This window comes from Orbicella faveolata, unplaced genomic scaffold, assembly GCF_042242905.1.
Source record: "Orbicella faveolata isolate gen_17 unplaced genomic scaffold, um_ofav_v1 contig_47, whole genome shotgun sequence".
NCBI lineage: Eukaryota > Metazoa > Cnidaria > Anthozoa > Scleractinia > Merulinidae > Orbicella > Orbicella faveolata.
In genome coordinates, this window is record NW_028301577.1 from 7,250,507 (window position 1) to 7,270,000 (window position 19,494).

The window sequence follows — 19,494 nt, forward strand, 5'->3', positions numbered from 1 at the left end:
GATTATGAGCTCGAGATTTCTACCGCGCGATAGCTGACCAGGGCGCAGCCTGAGTCAATTATCACGCATAGACATCGAAAGCAAATAATCTAATTGTTTTAGTATAAGTATACTAGTCGTTCAAAACTTTATACAAATCTTCTTCACAGACACTTCGAAAACGCCAAGAAGCGGCCTTCATTTTGTTGACAAGGGTACACTGCTACGCTACTCACTGTCTAACACAGAATAGATAGTGAGTCAGGCGTACCCAATCACGGAACAGCGTTCTTGATAGAACGCTAGTAGATTTATACTAAAACTCGATAGAAACACGTAGAACATGTTTTCTATTTCTTAAATATATAAATAATCCCAGGTTGATCCTATGTTGGGACCACGTGATACAAGTGCGATCATAATAAACCAAATTCCACCAAATGCACTGCAGCATTCACTATCCCTATTGGATATCCTTTATCCTGTATCCTATAGTTGAAAAAGAAATTAAAAATACAAACCTCTGCATGGCACGTAGGGTAGACTACGACTACTGCCTCTTTCGCTTAGTCCGTCGAGCGAGACCGTAAATAAACCGCGAGGAAAAAAATGGCCGCGCGAATTTTCGCGGTTTTTCCTTCGCGTCACGCACGACGGGTTAAGCGAAAGAGGGACTACTCGTAGTCTACACCTAGGGTGGCCATACTACTTCGCTAGATTTCATTCTACTTCAGAATAATGAAGGTGATTTGTGCAGGATTGACAAAAACAGACGCCACTAGCCTAGCGAAAGCTTTGCAAGCTCTTGGACACAACGTGTATGACTTTAAAGAGCATTATGGATTTCACTTGCAGCAATTTCTGCAAAGCGGTGGAAGACCGAAAAATTCGTAGCCTTTGTAATTTATTTCATAATAATTCTTCTTGCTGGTGTTTTTGTTGATTTAAAAATCATACCCTGTTTCAGACCTGCCTAATAATTTGTTTCCCAGTTGAGACCAATGTTAAAGGCAATGTTTATATGCTTTTAATAGGTAGGATAGCGTATTCTAATTAAAAACATACCCAATTCAAGACTAGAGTGAAAAGAGCATACCCCATTTAAGACCAAAATCAGTGCCCTATTTCTAACCAAAACGGCTGAAAAAACGGTTGCATACCCTTTGGGGCCACATATACCTATATAGCCCATATAAGGGAGTGCACCCCGGGGGTAGAAACTGAGGATTTTTGAAGTGGAAGTCATGGTAAGTTTTCACGTTTATGCACTTTTGATCTGTTTATATAAAATATTTCCGAGCTGATAAACTAAATTTGCTTCTCTTAGGGTATTGTGAAATTACGAACATTGTGAGGAAACTGTAATGGAAGCCAGGAAAACTTTGTCCAGAGCATACGAAGAGAAAGAAAATGCCGCCGACAAATTGAGCTCTGTTTTGCTCGGAAGAATTCTTAACGAATTATGGGTAGATGAAGTTAAATTGGCGGGGCGACGACCACGTAACTCAAAGGTGCATAAACGTGAAAACTTACCATGACTTCCACTTTTCGCGAACTTAGCCCCGTTCACTAGGGTTAGTCACTCGGTAATCTAACTAGGCCCCAATCAATAAAGTCGTTTGGGTTTTAACACACGTTTTAATCTCTTCTCTTAGCTTTCACTGTTACAACGGGCGTGTAATAGCTACTCTGAATGCGCGAAATAAATGTTTCTCTTTATACTGTTTCATTAGACAATGTGATTGGTCGTTGCTAGGTGATAATCAGAAAAACGGGTTGATCAAAGTCTGTCACTAAATGTCTATTGTCTCTTGACATGATGTCTAGACTTATAATAAAAACCACAAAGAAACACGCACGAAACACGAAGTCTCCGACACACTCCCCCAATGCAGCATTGCATGCGAGGGTGCATTTACTTTGGAGACTGAAAAAAAACTACTAGGCGATTTCAAGCTAAATGAAACGTTCTACAACGATCACTCGATTTAAGTTCATCATTGTTCGATTTCTTCATTAGTGGTAATCTCTTTGATTCTTGCAGTTGCCGCTGCCGCAGCGGCTCTTGTTGGTCTGAATGTTTTCGCGTCAGGGTTCAATTGCTGTCTAGCTCCTACTGGAAGTTCACACTGCAACTCTAGGGGGTAGAGGTGTTGAACAGGACGCTCTATCACTCCTTTACTGGTTTTCAGCTGAACTCCACGAGTATGGCCGTCACGTCCTGGATAGATCTGCTGGACGAAAGCGAGTGGCCACTTCCCTCGATTCTTGTTATCAGATCGTACTAACACTATGTCTCCAACTCTGACTTTGTAGTTAGCTGTCTTGTGGACAAGGTTGTGACGCTCTCTCAAGGCTGTCAGATATTCACGTCGCAAATTTGTATCCTCGATTCTCCAGGTCTGCAGTTCGGGAAGCTGATTGGTTCGCTGGAACATAAAGCTGGCTGGTGTCAGGATGGGTAATTCTACGTCGTCTTCAACGTAACCGAGTGGACGACGATTAACCTGCGTTTCCACGTCTAGGAGTACTTCGGTCAATTCATTCCAGGAAAGGGTGGCTTTCCCGATGACCTTGTGCATTGCTTTCTTTACTACTCCAATTAGGCGTTCAAATTGGCCACCCCACCACGGGGCGCGGCTCAGATTGAATTTCCACCTTACGTCATGGGACTCGAGGAAACCTTGTAATTGCTCGTCCCTTCTAACCTGCTGTAACCACTTGGCTGCCTTGACAAACGTGCTACCATTATCAGAGTAAATGACAGTTGCACGTCCTCGTCTAGCTATCAGGCGTTTGAGGCACGGAATAAACGTACTAGTCGCTAAGTTGGGAACTAGTTCTAGGTGTACTGCTCTCGATAGGCTGCACGAGAATATCACCAAGTATGCTTTTCCCTCGCGTTTGTGGGTCAGTTTGTACAATATTGGTCCTGCGAAATCGGTCCCAATGACCTCAGAGGCTGCTCCGCCATGGGTTATGGTACGGTCTGTGGGTAGCGGTCCAGGGGGTGGAACTGTTACGGGTGAGACTCTGAAACGTTTACAGCCCCAGCACGCAGATCGTACAGCCTTTACTAGCTTCTTAGGGTCGGGATCCAGTATTCTTCACGAATCGCTGCCATCGTGAGGGACACACCTCCATGTAAGGTCTCTGCGTGAATCCGCTGTACAAGCTTTCTGGTGAATAGGCTGTCAGCTGGTAGATAAACTGGGTACTGTCCCTGGATTCTGCCATGACATTCAAGCACTTTGTCGGCATTTGGAATGAGGTTGAGTTCACGTCTCGTTTGTTCAAAGTGAGACTTTTGCGCTTCTTGGGACTGGACTCTTCTTATCCACCAATTCTTTGTTTCTTGTATGTCTTCGCTAGTTAGCGGTCCCTTGCGCGCTCTATTGGTGGTGAAGCGGCGCACCCAGGCTTGGATGCGCAGAGTTCGACGTAGATCATAGCGCTCGAGGAGTTCGTCGAATACATTTCGTTCTTGTTTAGGTTTTCCGTTTGCCATGCTGAGTACTTCTCTAATAACTTTCGCCTCTTCTTCGGAAGCTTGGGTTTTCACTGTAACTGGATTCTCTGGCCAACCGTTAGGATCCCGCAGCCACGTTGGGCCATTCCACCAGAGCTCTGCGTTAGTCACCTGGCCTCCTCGACTCGCTAGGTCTGCTGGGTTTTCAACAGTGGGTACGTACCTCCACTGGATCTGTGGATGTTGTCTAATTTTCTGCACGCGGTTGGCGACGAACTGTCGGTACTGGCCATTTCCTATAATCCAGTGAAGGGCGACGGTGCTGTCCAGCCAAGCGTAAACCGTCGGCTCAGGTAGATCCTTCAGTGCGTTTTGGACGTTGACAACTAAATTGGTAGCCATGTGCGCGCTGACTAACGCTAACCTTGGGATGGTAAGTGCTCTCTTGGCTAATCTTGCTTTTGTCGCAACCAGGGTTTGAGTGATTCCGTCTTCTTGGCGTACGACTGAATAAACCGCCGCTCCGACCCCGTACGCTGACGCATCTCCAAACGCATGCAACTCAACCGAGATAACTGGTTGCTGGTAAGGTGCTAAGGGTCTTCTTGTGGTTACTTCCGCCGGAAGTGATTGCTCCCATTTCTGCCAGCGTGTTCGAAGGTTTTCTGGGATGTCTGCGTCCCATGGTACTTTGCGGTCGCACACTTCTCGATAGATTTGCTTCCCTTGTAGTGTAGTAGGGGATGCCAGACCGAGGGGGTCGTAGACTTTCGCTAGTTTGGCTAAGACTTCACGTTTTGTCGGTGCGCCACTTGTACTTGGGAACTGCACGGCGATGGTGTCTTGGAACTTGTCCCACTTTACGCCCAATAGTTTGGACTCACTTGTCTTGACTGGTAATTGTTGTTTGGCATAGGTCTGATCTTCGCTTGATGCAGGTTGGGCGCTGTCTTCTCTCAATGCAGACCGGGGGTTATCTTCTAGCTGTGGATGATTTGAGTGCCATTTGTGCAACTCAAATGTAGCGTCACTCATAATCTCTTGCGCTATCTTCTTTCGTGTTTGTGCTTGCTGCACGTCTTGACCACCTGTCAACAGGTCGTCTACATAGAAACTTCGGCGTAGTCGCTCCGCTTCTTCCGGGTACTTTTCAGCCCAGGTATCAAGTTGGCATTCAAGAACCCCGCCTAATAGAAATGGTGATGGCGCGAGACCAAACAGAACTCTCGTGAACCGATATGTCTGTACATCTGAATTCAGATCAGTTTGCCAGTGGAAACGAAGGGCATCTCGTTCACTCTCGTGAATTCGGATTTGTAAGAAGGCTTTCTTAATATCCCCCGCTAAGACTACTGGGTAGGCTCTCTGCTGAATAAGTACGTCCCATAGTTTGTTCTGTAGTGCTGGTCCTGGGTACAGGCAACCATTTAGTGATGGTGCATCAGGTGTCGCTCGGGCTGAGGCGTCATAGACGATGCACATTTTTGTAGTTTCGACGGACTTGCGTATCACGCTCTTGTGCGGGATGTAGAATTCTTTCAGCGGCTGTGACACAGGGGGGGCGTTCTCGATAATATCTTCTGACAGTTGTTCTTGGATTATCGCGTCGTACTGCTCCGTTAGTCCCTCTCGCTGAAGTTTTCTGCTTAGGTTCTTTAGTCGTTTCAAGCTACCTTCCTTGTTCGACGGCAGTTCTGGGTGGTTAGCTTTCCACGGGAGAGTGGTCTCATACCAGCCCTCTGGCGAGCGTGTCAATCGTTCCTTAAACTCGTCAAACACCATTGACTGATCATGGTCTGCCATGTCACGCAATCCCAAGACGTCTAATCTGGACAGATCTTCGTAGTTACTTTGACTTGTCTGGGTGAAAAGCATAATGTTTTTGTCGAATTCTTTCCCTGGGGACATTAGGAACCATCCAAACTTAGTCAGTTCTGCGATCGGGTCGTTGTCTTGTCCGATTCTGGGCCTGGTTTCCGTTTTAATCCTGGCGTATTCTCCGCTGCCAAGTATCACGTGGACCGGAAGAGACGCTTTCGTATCATTGTCGTTGACATTTACGCCTTTCAGATGTGAGTACTTCTCAATTAGCGCGCGATAATTAGGGTTGTCAATGGACAACAGTTCTGTCTTGTTTACTTTGGTTGCTTTGACTGACAGCGAAAATTGATGGTCGACAGATTGTAATTCTAGATCGTAAGTTTCGAGTCTGGCAGCTTTTGAGGACATTAGCATATCGATTGTTTTTGTCTGGACATCAGTGGGCTTTATGCGAAGTAGTTCGATCAGTTTTGCGGAAACGTATGAGCTCCCGGCTCCAGAATCGATGAGCGCTCGACACTTAATGCCATTGACTTCTATCACGATGACAGGGAATAAACCTTCTCCAATTTGGTTTGTAGTCAAGGCGACTCCTCTCGCAGGCGTTGGCTGGTTAATAGATTCCTGGGCGGGCATATTACAAATGGACGTGTGGTGACGCTTGTGGCAGTGTTGACAGGCAGAACTGCTTTTACAATAGATGGCGCGATGGTTTCCTGTGGTGCAGTTAAAGCATAGACGCTTGTTAAGGAGAATTTGTCTGCGATCAGCGACACTTGTTATTTTTGTACATTCTGCTGCCCTGTGATCTTCACCGCAGTAAACGCAAGGCCAACAGCGGGGCTTCAAATGGGCGTCGCGACGCGCATGGTAAATTCTTGATGGGCGTAAGTTCCGTTTCGCTGTTTGCTGTTCTTGTTCACGTTCGCGTTGGCTTGTATCCACCGGATTTCTTCTTATCCACAGACGAATAGCCTCGGACAGTTGTGCGAAGTCCCATTTCTCCATTCCGGGTCGTTGCGGACCAGATCTTCGCGAATTGCTGGCAACTTGTCTAGAGTCATCGAAACCATCCCATTTACTTGCGCGAGTTTGTTCATTGTCTGCAATGCCTGCACGCAATACATTAGCTTTTCGCCAAATTCGCAGATTTTCTTCGGATTTCCATTGGGCAGTGTAGGTAGATCTAAAATTTCCTTCGTATAGGCCTTGACTATCTCAGACTCCTTCCCGAACTTCTCCAGCAGGATACTCTTCGCCCTATTGTATCCTTCGGGCGTGAAAGGGAGTGCTTCGACTGTGCGCTTCGCCTTAGTGTCCAAGAGTTCTCTTAAATACGAAAACTTGGTTATCGCTGCCACACTTGTTTTGTCGATCGTTTCTGAGAATTGTCCCCAAAATCGTGGCCAGTCCATGAAGCTACCGTCAAATTTAGTAATAACAAGCTTCGGTAACTTTGCTTGCATGTCGCTGGCCGTCGCAGCTTGTTGGGGGTGTGGCGCAGTTTGGATTTCTGCCTGCATCTCTAGCTTCGTTTTGTGGAACTTAAGAGGCTGTCCGTGTAAAAATTCTTAAGTTTCCCTCATAAAATAATGTTATCTTGAAGCAAATATTCTCAAAACGTACTCTTTGTTCGGGATAAGGCATGAATAGCCTTAAATTCACCAAAGATTCCTCCAAAATTGGGAATTTATTAGCTAACTGCTGCGGTGTGAGTTGCCGTAAGTTTCGCCTAAACACAATTATTGAAATTGGGTCATCACAGGCCTTGGACTATACAGAAATTCCATATTAAACATATTTAAGAAGTAAAAGTGTTTGTCATATGATTATTGCCAAGAAAAAAAATAATAGTGTACCGCGAATGTACCTCAGATGCACAGATAAGATGCCGATTTCAGTCGGCCGCTGGAATGTCAAAGTTATTTTGGCGGCTCTCCTCATCCACTTTTTGCTTATTTTGCATTGCGCCTTAAAAAGCAATACCAATCCTGGATACTTGAGAAGTAAATTATTTTACTGTTGATATTTGATTTTAGAAATGGCTTAGAAGCTTTGCCTTTTTTATTCAACATTCTCTTTTTTTCGTGTTGCTATTTTTGCGTAGTCCTTTGTGCTAAAATTGAATTATGCAAATTGTAGAAGTCTGACGTCGACAGCGTATTACTCAGTTTACACAAGAGATAACGAATTTATTTTTTGCGCTTTGCGTCGTTTTTGCTGTTTGCAATGGCAGGATTGTTTTCCTTCTCAGCAGTTACAAGTGGCACGTGCGGAAGTAGTCGTGGATTTACAGAATGTGTAGCCCTAAACAGCTGTGACGGCGATATCAGTTCGCATCTTCAAAATCACCACCAGTCAAGGGAAAATGTTTGGGAGAAGGATCTAATCCTGGCAAGAGCAGGTCTTCTAGAGCTCACAGAAGAACAGGTTAAAAATATGACGGTTTGTCTAGCTCATCTTTTTACCCTGGGAAAGTTCTGGCAAGCCCCTAAGACCTGCCAGTATCCAAAACATCATGGCAAGAAAACGGCGGTGACTGGAACCCATGTAATTAATTTCAAGTTAGCCAGGGAAATTCAAAACATCTTTGGAGAAGCTACACCCGTTGGTTCGCGTAAGTTTTAACTTTGAAGATTTTATTTTGTAACCACTGCATATTGTTTACGTTTGAATGCCTTAACGGTAATACAGACTTCATTTTCCCATGAGTCATTTCACGAGTGCAGTTTGGGAGATTATCGGACACCCTGCCGCAATGAAATATAGTTTGTACTGAATATGAATATTACAAAAAATTCAAAACAACAACATTAGCAAACTTGCTCATTTTTTTTACAAAGCTGCTTAGCAATACAACCTCCGGCTGGTTGGTCAGGGTTTACGAGTTTTTTCGTTTTGGATGGGGGAATGTGGGCGTGGAGTGTAATCGTGTGATCTTCATACCGCGGATTCTGGGTATTTTGCCAACCCTTATATGGAAGTTTATTAACATTCATTTTTGATGCCGATGTCAGATGTCAGATGTCAGATGATGTTTAAGAAATTCAGTGAGCTTGAGAGTCATCTTGATGTTGGCGAACACCACCAAGTACGTGGGGGCTCCGCAACAGTGTATGACAAACTCAGAAGAGAGTGGGCCGAAAAATCCCTTACTGTTGACAACAACGAGGAAACCGGCCGCGCACTTGTGGTACATAGCGATGAGCAACGTCACAAAAATGAAGCTTCTGGTTCTTGTAGTGACTTACAGCTTGGCTGGGCTTTACACAAGCCTCGAAGTCAAGCTGTGCGGTTTACGGATGAGGTTAAACAGTACCTATAACCACGAAATTCGACCTCGGAGAGAGAACTGGCAACAAAGCAGATCCCGGATGTTTGAAAGAAAAGACTGGCTAACGAAGAGTCAAGTGCAAGGCTTCTTCTCGAGACTGGCGGCCACACGTATATAGAAGGCAGGGGAACCAAGAGGTGCAGATAGAGAACGTGTACGCAGAGGAGGAAGAGCAAGAAATGCATGGGGTACTGGAGAATGTGGCCGCCCAACTCAGTCCTAGACATCCTATCTGCTATGATTCCTACTGCCTGTGCAACCTCTCACGAGACGAGAAACTAGACAGTTTCAGTGTAGTTATGCTGAAGGAGCTGCTTAGATATTTTGAAGTTCCCTTTGCTTCAAAAGATCGGAAAAAGAATTTGGTAGTTTACCTATCCAAATTCTTATAAGGATGTGAATGTCGCCGTTAGGAAAACAAGTTCGCAAAATGTCTTCTTCAGAATGTATTGGGCGTTGTAAATACGGCTTAACAATTGTTTTTTTTCTTTTTACTGAACTAAGTGAACGAAAATGGTTTTAACAGTGTGAAATAATTGTAAATATATTGTGGGGAATCGCAGAACTTTGTGTTGCTGTGTTAAACTAGTAGCACTGTCAACTTTATTTGCCTTCTTACACGCCATCGGAAACACAGCGAGTAGAATAAACATTGAATTCCAGGCGCCCATTCTGTTCTTTTTGTTTGTTTTTTTGCTCGCCGGAACTATGAACTCCCTATTGACACATCGCGGTGTAAACCTGCACCAAATTTGCATAGATTGAATTCGCTGAAGAGAATTACTTAACCAACAATGCTGGTATTAAGAGATAAACGCTATTTCAAAGAAAATGAAGCCAAAGATAGAAAGCATATAATTCAGCATAAAAATCTTGCAGTCATTGTTATTGCAACTTTAAAACAACGCGGTAAGAATGTCCGTGACATGCTAAAAATAACTTAGACATTCTAGCGTGCTACAATGTAGACGACTCAAATCTACATTTTCTTTAGATTCTCGCTACAGCTGACGTACACTAGTGAACAATAATTTTTTCTTTCTAGGCATTAAATTATGTGATTAACGGTTCTAGTTGTTAAATATGAGTGTCCTTTTACATATAGTCCAAACCTTAATTATTTAACTGAATTTTAGAAACAGCTTTTAGGCCAGGCAGAAGATAACTTAAACTGCATCCGCTCATTTTAGATTATAAATTCCCAATTGGAAGAATATTTCGTGAATTTAAGGCTTTTCATGCCCTATCCAGCGCAAAAAGTACGTTTTGAGAATATTTGCTTCAAGGTAATATTTCATGAGGGAAACGTAAGAATTTATGTGGGAAACTTAGGAACAATAATCGGTGCAAAACTGTGTCACGCAAGCTTTCGCGTCTGAATATTAGCTATGTTGATCGTACTCCTGTAGTTCCAAAAGGTTAGTGCCCAAAGTTTTTTTTCCTGTTCTCGGTACACTAGCCCTAGTACTAAACATAGATATTGGTCAGGGCTCCAGATCACGTTATACTTTTGAGAAACACTCCTTCAACCAGCAGCATGCCCGCTAAAATTTTGCGAAGGCTCTCTGTATGGCATTTTCAAAAAAATTATAATTAATTTTTCTTGTGCCCGATTTTAAATATTTTACCGTTAATCGAAAGAAAAAACATGAAATAAAATTATCTGTCAGTTTTATTGTATTTGAAGAAAAGCGGAATTTTTCAGCTCCTTCAGCGCAACGCCTAAATTTGACTCGAAACAGAACGGTTTTTACGGTTTTGGACCGTACTCGGAAATCGTCGCCAGAAATATTGAAAAATAGCACTTAAAGCCAAATTATTGCTATTTTTATTTATCATATGGACTAACTGTCTCACACAGAAAATTTGAAGAAATTCTGTTTTCCGCCGAAAATCGAGTGGTCGGTTCTTACACGGACAGCCTCTTAAGAGTTTTTTCGTTTTGGATGGTGGCAGGTGGGCGTGGTGTGTAATCGTGTGATCTTCATGCTGCAGATTCTAGGTATTTTACAAACCCTTATGAGGAAGTTTATTAACATTTATTTTGTTATACTAGCAATCTGCACAACGTGCAGGAAGCAACACAGTGAAGACGTGACTCAAAAAACGGACTGGCTGTATCCCAAGGAACCTGAAGACAAGGCATCCCATCAAAGGTATGTAGCGAGTGCAATCCGTTTTGAAAAAGAAAGAGTGAAAAATCACTTTTACTGTCACATTTGTTAATAGCGTAACGTGACTTGACAAATGTACTTGCTTTCACATTTTCATAGACCTGCCAAAGAGGCTGCCATGGAAACCATCGGCCTCCTCGTCACCTCGACCCCATTCCGTGAGCCTCCAACTCCTCAGAATATCGCCTCGACTCCATGCTGGACTCCGGGAACAGATGCCGCGTCTCCTCCAACACCCTTAGTTACAGATACCGTTCGTGTGTATAACTCAGCTATGAACAAGATTGCAAATCTCACTGCACAAGAAACAAAACGCGAGCCTCTTATCTCCCAACTGAAAACCCCCTTGAAAAACTTGAGCAAAGTGGAACAGTTGAATGTTGTACAAAAGGCTAGTGAAGACTGTTTGCTAGTGTGTAGCGCAATAGCACCAGGAAGTGGCGAGGAGCTCTTCAAGTCCATGGCTCAGTCTACACAAGGAGAAAAGTTTGACGGTTCACCACCTGGTGATCTAGTGGTACTTATGACTGCATACAAGAACGCTAAGACTAAGAATTTAAAGAGACAGATACTAAGCCTTTACGCTTATAGATATCCCATGAGCATGCTGCAAAAACTTCACCAACCATGCGGAAAACTATCTACATGGGAAATAAAGCAAGCACGCTGCCATGCTAATCTAAGCGGCCCTGGTACAACCCCTGAAGTTACAACCAAGCACCGCGTACGTCTTGACATGAGTAAGGTCGATCACTTTGTGAAATTTACAAATAGACCGTACTTCTATCAAGACGTTTCTTATGGTAGTAAAATATTAATCCTCGAAAGTGGCGACAGAATAGAGATGCCTAATGTTGTGAGGACAGTGACCAGATCTACAATGATTGAACCATACTTGGAGTATTGCAAAGAACAATGTTACGAACCACTGAGTAGGTCAACTTTGTTCAAAATCCTGGAGGTTCAAGAGGCATCGCAGCGTAAGTCGCTCCAGGGCTTGGACAATACTGCAGCTGATGGCGCGGCGGGATTTCAGACTCTTGAGACACTGGTTGAAACTCTTGAGAAAGGAGGAATGGAGAAACAGTGGTGTCTTGATGTTCGTAGAAAGCTCAGAGATGCAAAACGCTATCTTAAGACTGACTTCCGCGTACATTGCCAGCCACATGATTCTACTTGCGCTGACCACTGTCGACATTTTGCGCCTACTGATCCTGTCGAAGCCGATTTCCAGCAACCCTGCTCTCATGAGCACGTATTCAGTTGCGATGACTGACAAGGGATGAAGAATGTACTTCAGGAAGTCAGACTGGTGATCGAAGGGTCATCCTGGACACCTTACAGTTCAGAACAACGAGAGGATCTGCTATATGATTTTGACCGCGCAAAGTCAGACATCTTGGTGTGGAAAGCCCACGTTATTCGTTCGATAAACCAGGAAGAGGCTAAACAAGATGCACTTAGATCAGCCCACGACACGTCCGCTATCCTAATAATGGACTGGGCCATGAAATTTCCTCAAATTAGATATCGTGAGAAGCAGTCCGATTGGTTTGGAAAACGAGGCCTTAGCTGGCACGTATCAACGGTCATAACTAAGAATGCTAGCACTGGGAAGGTTGAGCTGAAATCATATGCGCATATCTTTGATTCGTGCCAGCAGGACTCGTATGCAGTCTGCTCAATTATTGAAAACACACTGGAGGTTGTAAAAAAGGATCACCCCCAGATTACCCAAGTGAGTCTTAGGAGTGACGAAGCAGGCTGTTACCACAACAACTTCCTCTTGGCGGCCGTAAGAGATGCTGGGAAACGAGTTGGCCTTACTGTCACGCAGTATGACTTTTCCGAGCCACAGTACGGAAAAGATGTGTGCGATAGAATCCTTTGTCCGATGAAATCAGCGATCGGACGATATTGCAGTGAGGGAAACGACGTTCTCTCTGCAAAGGACATGTGTACAGCGCTTTCCGAACGTTCTGTTCGAGGCACAACTGCTTGCGTTTGCACAGTAAATGAGACTCAAAAAACACTCGAGGTAAATAAAGTGGATGGTTTCAGTAGGTATCATGACTTTGAATTTGAATTAAATGGAATTCGGGTGTGGAGAGCTTATGGCGTAGGGAAAGGTAAAATAATTCTCTATCAAGACATCATCGTAAAGCCCCAAGGTCCAACAGATCTTGTTGTAGATGTAGACTTTTTCGCAGTCAAGGAAACTCGATTCCATAAGGCTACGTCAAGTGATGACGAACAAAGCAGCGGTCTCTTCTTCTGCTCTGAGCCTGGATGTCAGATGGTGTTTAAGAAATTCAGTGAGCTTGAGAGTCATCTTGATGTCGGCGAACACCGCCAAGTACGCGGGGGCTCCGAAACAGTGTATGACAAACTCAGAAGAGACTGGGCCGAAAAATTCCTTACTGTTAACAAAAACGAGGAAACCGGCCGCGCACTTGTTGTACTTAGCGATGAGCAAAGTGACAAAAATGAAGCTTCTGGTTCTTGTAGTGACTTACAGCTTGGCTGGGCTTTACACAAGCCTCGAAGTCAAGCTGTGCGGTTTACGGATGAGGTTAAACAGTACCTAACCACGAAATTCGACCTCGGAGAGAGAACTGCCAACAAAGCAGATCCCGGAAAAGTGGCTGTAGACATGAGAACATCGAGGAAACCAGATGGTTCGCGGATGTTTGAAAGAAAAGACTGGCTAACGAAGAGTCAAGTGCAAGGTTTCTTCTCCAGACTGGCGGCCACACGTAGAAGACAGGGGAACCAAGAGGTGCAGATAGAGGACGTGTACGCAGAGGAAGAGCAAGAAAGGCATGGGGTACTGGAGAATGTAGCCGCCCAACTCAGTCCTAGACATCCAATCTGCTATGATTCCTACTGCCTGTGCAACCTCTCACGAGACGAGAAACTAGACAGTTTCAGTGTAGTTATGCTGAAGGAGATACTTAGATATTTTGAAGTTCCCTTTGCTTCAAAAGATCGGAAAGAGAATTTGGTAGTTCACCTATCCAAATTCTTAGAAGGATGTGAATGTCGCCGTTAGGAAAACAAGTTCACAAAATGCCTTCTTCAGAATGTATTGGGCGTTGTACATACGGCTTAACAATTTTTTTTTTTCTTTTTATTGAACTAAGTGAACGAAGATGGTTTTAACAGCGTGAAATAATTGTAAATATACTGTGGGGAATCGCGGAACTTTGTGCAGCTGTGTTAAACTAGTAGCACTGTCAACTTTATTTGCCTTCTTACACGCCATCAGAAACACAGCGAGTAGAATAAACATTGAATTCCAGGCGCCCTATCCAATTTTTTTTTTGCTCGCAGGAACTATAACTCCCTATTGACACATCGCGGTGTAAACCTGCACCATATTTGCATCAATTGAATTCGCTGAAGAGAATTACTCAACCAACAATGCTGGTATTAAGAGATAAACGCTATTTCAAAGAAAATGAAGCCAAAGACAGAAAGCGTATAATTCAGCATGAAAATCTTGCAGTCATTGTTATTGCAACTTTAAAACAACGCGGTAAGAATGTCCGTGACATGCTAAAAATAACTTAGACATTCTAGCGTGCTACAATGTAGACGACTCAAATCTACATTTTCTTTAGATTCTCGCTACAGCTGAAGTACACTAGTGAACAATAATATTTTCTTTCTAGGCATTAAATTATATGATTAACGGTTCTAGTTGTTAAATATGAGTGTCCTTTTACATATAGTCCAAACCTTAATTATTTAACTGAATTTTAGAAACAGCTTTTAGGCCAGACAGAAGATAACTTAAACCGCAGCCGCTCATTTCAGCTTATAACTTCCCAATTGGAAGAATATTTCGTGAATTTAAGGCTTTTCATGCCTAATCCAGAGCAAAAAGCACGTTTTGAGAATATTTGCTTCAAGGTAATATTTCATGCGGGAAACTTAAGAATTTATGTGGGAAACTTAGGAACAATAATCGGTGCGAAATTGTGTCACGCAAGCTTTCGCGTCTGAATATTAGCTATGTTGATCGTACTCCTGTAGTTCCAAAAGGTTAGTGCCCAAAGTTTTTTTTCCTGTTCTCGGTACACTAGCCCTAGTACTAAACATGGATATTAGTCAGGGCTCCAGATCACGTTATACTTTTGAGAAACACTCCTTCAACCAGCAGCATGCCCCCAAAAAATCATAATTAATTTTTCTTGAGCCTGATTTTAAATATTTTACCGTTAATCGAAAGAAAAAACATGAAATAAAATTATCTGTCAGTTTTATTGTATTTGAGTAAAAGCGTAATTTTTCAGCTCCTTCAGCGCAACGTCTAAATTTGACTCGAAACAGAACGGTTTTTACGGTTTTGGACCGTACTTGGAAATCGTCGCCAGAAATATTGAAAAATAGCACTTAAAGCCAAATTATTGCTATTTTTGTTTATCATATGGACTAACTGTCTCACACAGAAAATTTGAAGAAATTCTGTTTTCCGCCGAAAATCGAGTGGTCGGTTCTTACACGGACAGCCTCTTAAGCTGTTCTTCCTGGACGAGCGCTTCTGCTTCTCTTTTTCGGTCTTCGATCCATTTGAGCACTTTCTTTACTTCGAGGTCTGCCTTCTCTAACTGCGCGTCAATCTCGGCGTTCCATGTCTCGATTTCGGTCATCTCTTCTTTGGCTTCGATCTTCTTCGCTTCCACTTCCAGTCGCATACGATTTATTTCGGCAGTGATGGACCTTAAAGTCGAAAGCTGCCTCTCGATAGACTCTGCCTTTCCTGCTTCGATGACGGCGTTCGTCTTCCCGATAGTCATTTTGAGCTGCGTGAGCTTGATGTCCAGCGCTTTCTCAGTCGCTTCCATTTCTTCTTTAGACGTTCGAACAGAAAATCAGGACTAAAAAATACTCACAAAGTTGTCCTTATCCTTCCTCGGTATGTCCCGTCGGAGGTGCCACGTTTCGCGAACTTAGCCCCGTTCACTAGGGTTAGTCACTCGGTAATCTAACTAGGTCCCAATCAATAAAGTCGTTTTGGTTTTGACACACGTTTTAATCTCTTCTCTTAACTTTCACTGTTACAACGGGCGTGTAATAGCTACTCTGAATGCACGAAATAAATGTTTCTCTTTATACTGTTTCATTAGACAATGTGATTGGTCGTTGCTGGGTCTGTCACTAAATGTCTATTGTCTCTTGACATGATGTCTAGACTTATAATAAAAACCACAAAGAAACACGCACGAAACACGAAGTCTCCGACAACTTCAAAAATCCTCAGTTTCTACAGAGCTTTCGCCGTTGATCTTACGTTTCTTTGGTTTTGAAGCCATTTTGCGAAAGCGGTCTGTGCGAGTGTCATTTTGCATTGTAAATTCGACCTGAGAGGAGCCCGGGTGTTACAAGAAGTTTGGTTGACAAATTGCGGTCTAATACTCCCGCGAGTCTTGGTTTGCCAACATGACGAGGTTACCAAGCCGATTTCAACGGTCGTTGTGTCGCGGATCAAACGGACACGGAGCTCTTCCATCGTTTCGTTACATTGGGCACACGAAGAGCTGCCTGGCGTCGCTCGCAGGGCTGCGATTGTGTGGCTAGAGAATTGAAATGAAAGATCAACCTTTGCCCTCGAATTCCGCGGTGGATTTGTGGCCATGGGTACATTTTAGCCTGGGATTTTTGACTTCGTTCGGCAGGCTGTCCCGACTAAGGTGTTTCGCCTTGTCCTCTCTTTATGAAGGGAAAACCGGAATTCAAAAAAGTCGCTTAAATCAAGTTCAATCGGTAAAATAACCACACCAGGAGCAAACAACACACGTATGGAATAAGGTGAGCCATTTTTATTGAGAATTTTCACTTTTAATTACCTCCATGGATATCTTGTAGAAAATCTCATATAAACCCTTATAATTCGATGCCATATTGTATTGCTTGTGTGGTTCAGAGAGAGAGCTTGGGCTGCCTGTGGTTTCATTCGCCTCGTTGGGCAAATTAGAATTCAGTTTATTCGCCTCTCAGGGCAATTCACTTGTTTTATTCGTCTCGTCTGGCAAATTAGAATTCAGTTTGTTCACTTCGCTGGGCAATTTACTTGTTGTATTCCCCTCTTTGGGCAAATTACAATTCAGTCTCTATACCTCGCTGGGTAGGCTCGATTTCCGCCGCTCTATCGGGTCCGCGTGCCTCCCCGGGAGATGAGCGCGGGCTCATTTCCCGAATCGAGCCTACTCGCTGGGCAATGAGACTCATGAAAGAATATCGTCTTCCCCTCGATTTGTCACTAAAACGTTCGCTATCCCCAGGACTACTTCCCCAAATACTTAAATTAACACCTGACATGACAAGCTACTGAGTAACGTAGCGTTATAGTAAAAAGGTTCCTTTCGCATCAAGAGATGACAAATGTACAAGGTACAACGCGACGAATGTACAAGGTACGAACGATCAAATTAAAGATTCGCAGACTTTCTACGCAGTGGGGTCTGGGAACTGCTAACAAACAGATAACCTCAAGGCGAGATAGGAGGCCGCCCGATACCGGCAGCAAATAGTAAAAAACAAAACAAACAAAAAAAGAAAGAAAGAAAGAAAGAAAGAAAGAAAGAAAGAAAGAAAGAAAGAAAGAAAGAAAGAAAGAAAGAAAGAAAGAAAGAAAGAAAGAAAGAAAGAAAGAAAGAAAGAAAGAAAGAAAGAAAGAAAGAAAAGAGAATAATTCCTAAAAAGGAAAGCACGAACGGAACGAGAGAGCCCATGTGTGGTAAAAATTTGTAATGGCAGGAGCAATGGTCACTTTTGAAAGCGTATGTTAACTAGCATACGAAACGTCAAGTTCTGTATTAAAATGCGTTGGAATACAATGTTTATCAGCGCTCTTTTTGTTATATTCTTAAAAGAGTTATACAGTTGAACCTCTCCACAGGACCACGACGGCCGGCTTGGGTAGAGAGGTGGCAGTTATGAGGAGGTAGTGGTGTAATATGAAACCTGTTTTTTTTTTCCGAGGGTGCAACATCTTTTGTAAAAATTATACTGATCAATAAAACAGAAACTAAACAGAGAAAGGGACCAACGACGCGTGGTATGGATCACGTTTGGTGATCGTGACCTTTCACAATAAAAATTAGGGTTTTGTATACACTTTACGTCAATCATTGACTGACTGGCCGCTGTCGAGAGGTTACCGTAAATCCTCGAATTAGCGCCCCCCCCCCCCCTCTCGAATAAGCGCCCCTTCGAATAAACGCCCCTCCTATCGGCCAAAAATTAAAACAAGCGCCCCCTCCCCTACCCCCATTTTGTGGACGAGGACTGAGACAACAAAGGATGTGTAGTTTTTGTCGTGTAGTATTAGATTTGTACATTGTTTCAGTTTGTAAACACGTTAAGTGAACACGTTGAACACTTTAAGAACTAACGGTGCCGCGATTTAAACCAGTTTAGGAACAGCTTTTTATGTCGATAAACAGCTTATGTTGTTGTTTAAACGCAGATGATGTATTAAAAAAAATGATCATGTCAGGCCACCATTTGGGAAAAATTAAATAAGCGCCCCCCCCCCCCCCCCTCCCCACCCCCATCTTCTCCTAAATTTGAAATAAGCGCCCCGGGCCCTAATTCAAGGATTTACGGTATTTTGGCAGTTAGAGGCAGAGGTATGCAAGTGGATTCTAATCTGTAGTGGTTTACTGTTGATCCAACAAGTGTGTTTTGTTACGATGTACTGATATGGTAAAATTCGGACCTCTATTAAGGTAGACAATCAGAATTCTTCTTTTTCATCGTTGACAAGTATGCCAAATCCCCCCACCCACCCATCCCTGGGAAGAAGCAGAGCAGCTAGAGCCATGAAACGGCCACATGCGAATGGTAACGTCCAACGAGATCGTTCATCACCAAAGATAACTCATATAATTACGGGTAAATTGATCTCTGCAAACGACGACAGCGAGATCTGAGTTCCTTGCGTTATTCTCCATCTCAATTACTTTGAAAAGACAGCTGGATGAACCAAGGCCATCTAAGGCCCCAGTTATATGGTCTCGGGTACCCGAGACAACCCTCCCCCTGAGGCAACTTTAGCGAGCGTATATATGTGAAAACCCCGGGGGGGAGTACTCCCTTATATGGGCTATATAGGTATGTGCGACCCCAAAGGGTATGGTTTTATCAGCCGTTTTGGTCATAAATTGGGTATCGATTTTGGTCAGAAATTGGATATGGTTTTTGCACTCTGGTCTTGAATTAATTATGTTTTTAAGAAGCTACTTTGTTATCATTATCGATAAAACCATCAACAAAAGCCCTTCATAAATTATGTTTAGAGCAACTTTGTCAGCAGCAACGGCCATAAATAGGGTATCGGATATTTGGTCAGGTCATAAATAGGATAGAGAAAATCGCAGATTTTGGTCATAAATAGGGTAAGGGTTTTGGGAAGCGGGCCACATACCCCAACCCCATTTTTCTGGGAGTACCCCCTTCCCCCGGGGTGAAAACGTCGACTCTTTAGTCCGAGTCAAAGTTGACCCCGCATGATGATTCATAACCCTTATTGAATAATCAAACGTGCAAATATCCCTCTTTGAATTCTTTGAGTTTTCCTCGGTCTCGTTCATTCGATCAAAGTGGGTTTTGCGGAGTTAATTTCACTTCTCTGATACGCATTTCTACTTTAAATCCTAAATCTAGACATTTCGTGACACTCGCCACGCTGAGAGTTGTCCCCGTTAGGA

At 43.4% G+C, this 19,494-nt stretch overlaps 2 protein-coding genes and 1 pseudogene across 2 annotated transcripts; 1 reads left to right on the top strand and 2 right to left on the bottom strand.

Moving 5' to 3' along the window:
• Window positions 1–1,597: 1,597 nt before the first annotated feature.
• LOC149096958 (uncharacterized) lies at window positions 1,598–3,069 on the bottom strand. The gene has a single exon (XM_089280525.1). The coding sequence runs from the start codon at window positions 2,559–2,561 to the stop codon at window positions 1,977–1,979; it is 585 nt and encodes a 194-aa protein (XP_089136651.1). The 5' UTR covers window positions 2,562–3,069; the 3' UTR covers window positions 1,598–1,976.
• On the bottom strand, window positions 3,056–6,808 carry LOC149096959 (uncharacterized). The gene has a single exon (XM_089279819.1). It carries the CDS (start codon window positions 6,275–6,277, stop codon window positions 3,056–3,058), a length of 3,222 nt encoding a protein of 1,073 aa, XP_089135945.1. The 5' UTR covers window positions 6,278–6,808.
• A 33-nt stretch (window positions 6,809–6,841) lies between these two features.
• LOC149096960 (uncharacterized) lies at window positions 6,842–14,412 on the top strand (annotated as a pseudogene).
• Window positions 14,413–19,494: the final 5,082 nt, after the last annotated feature.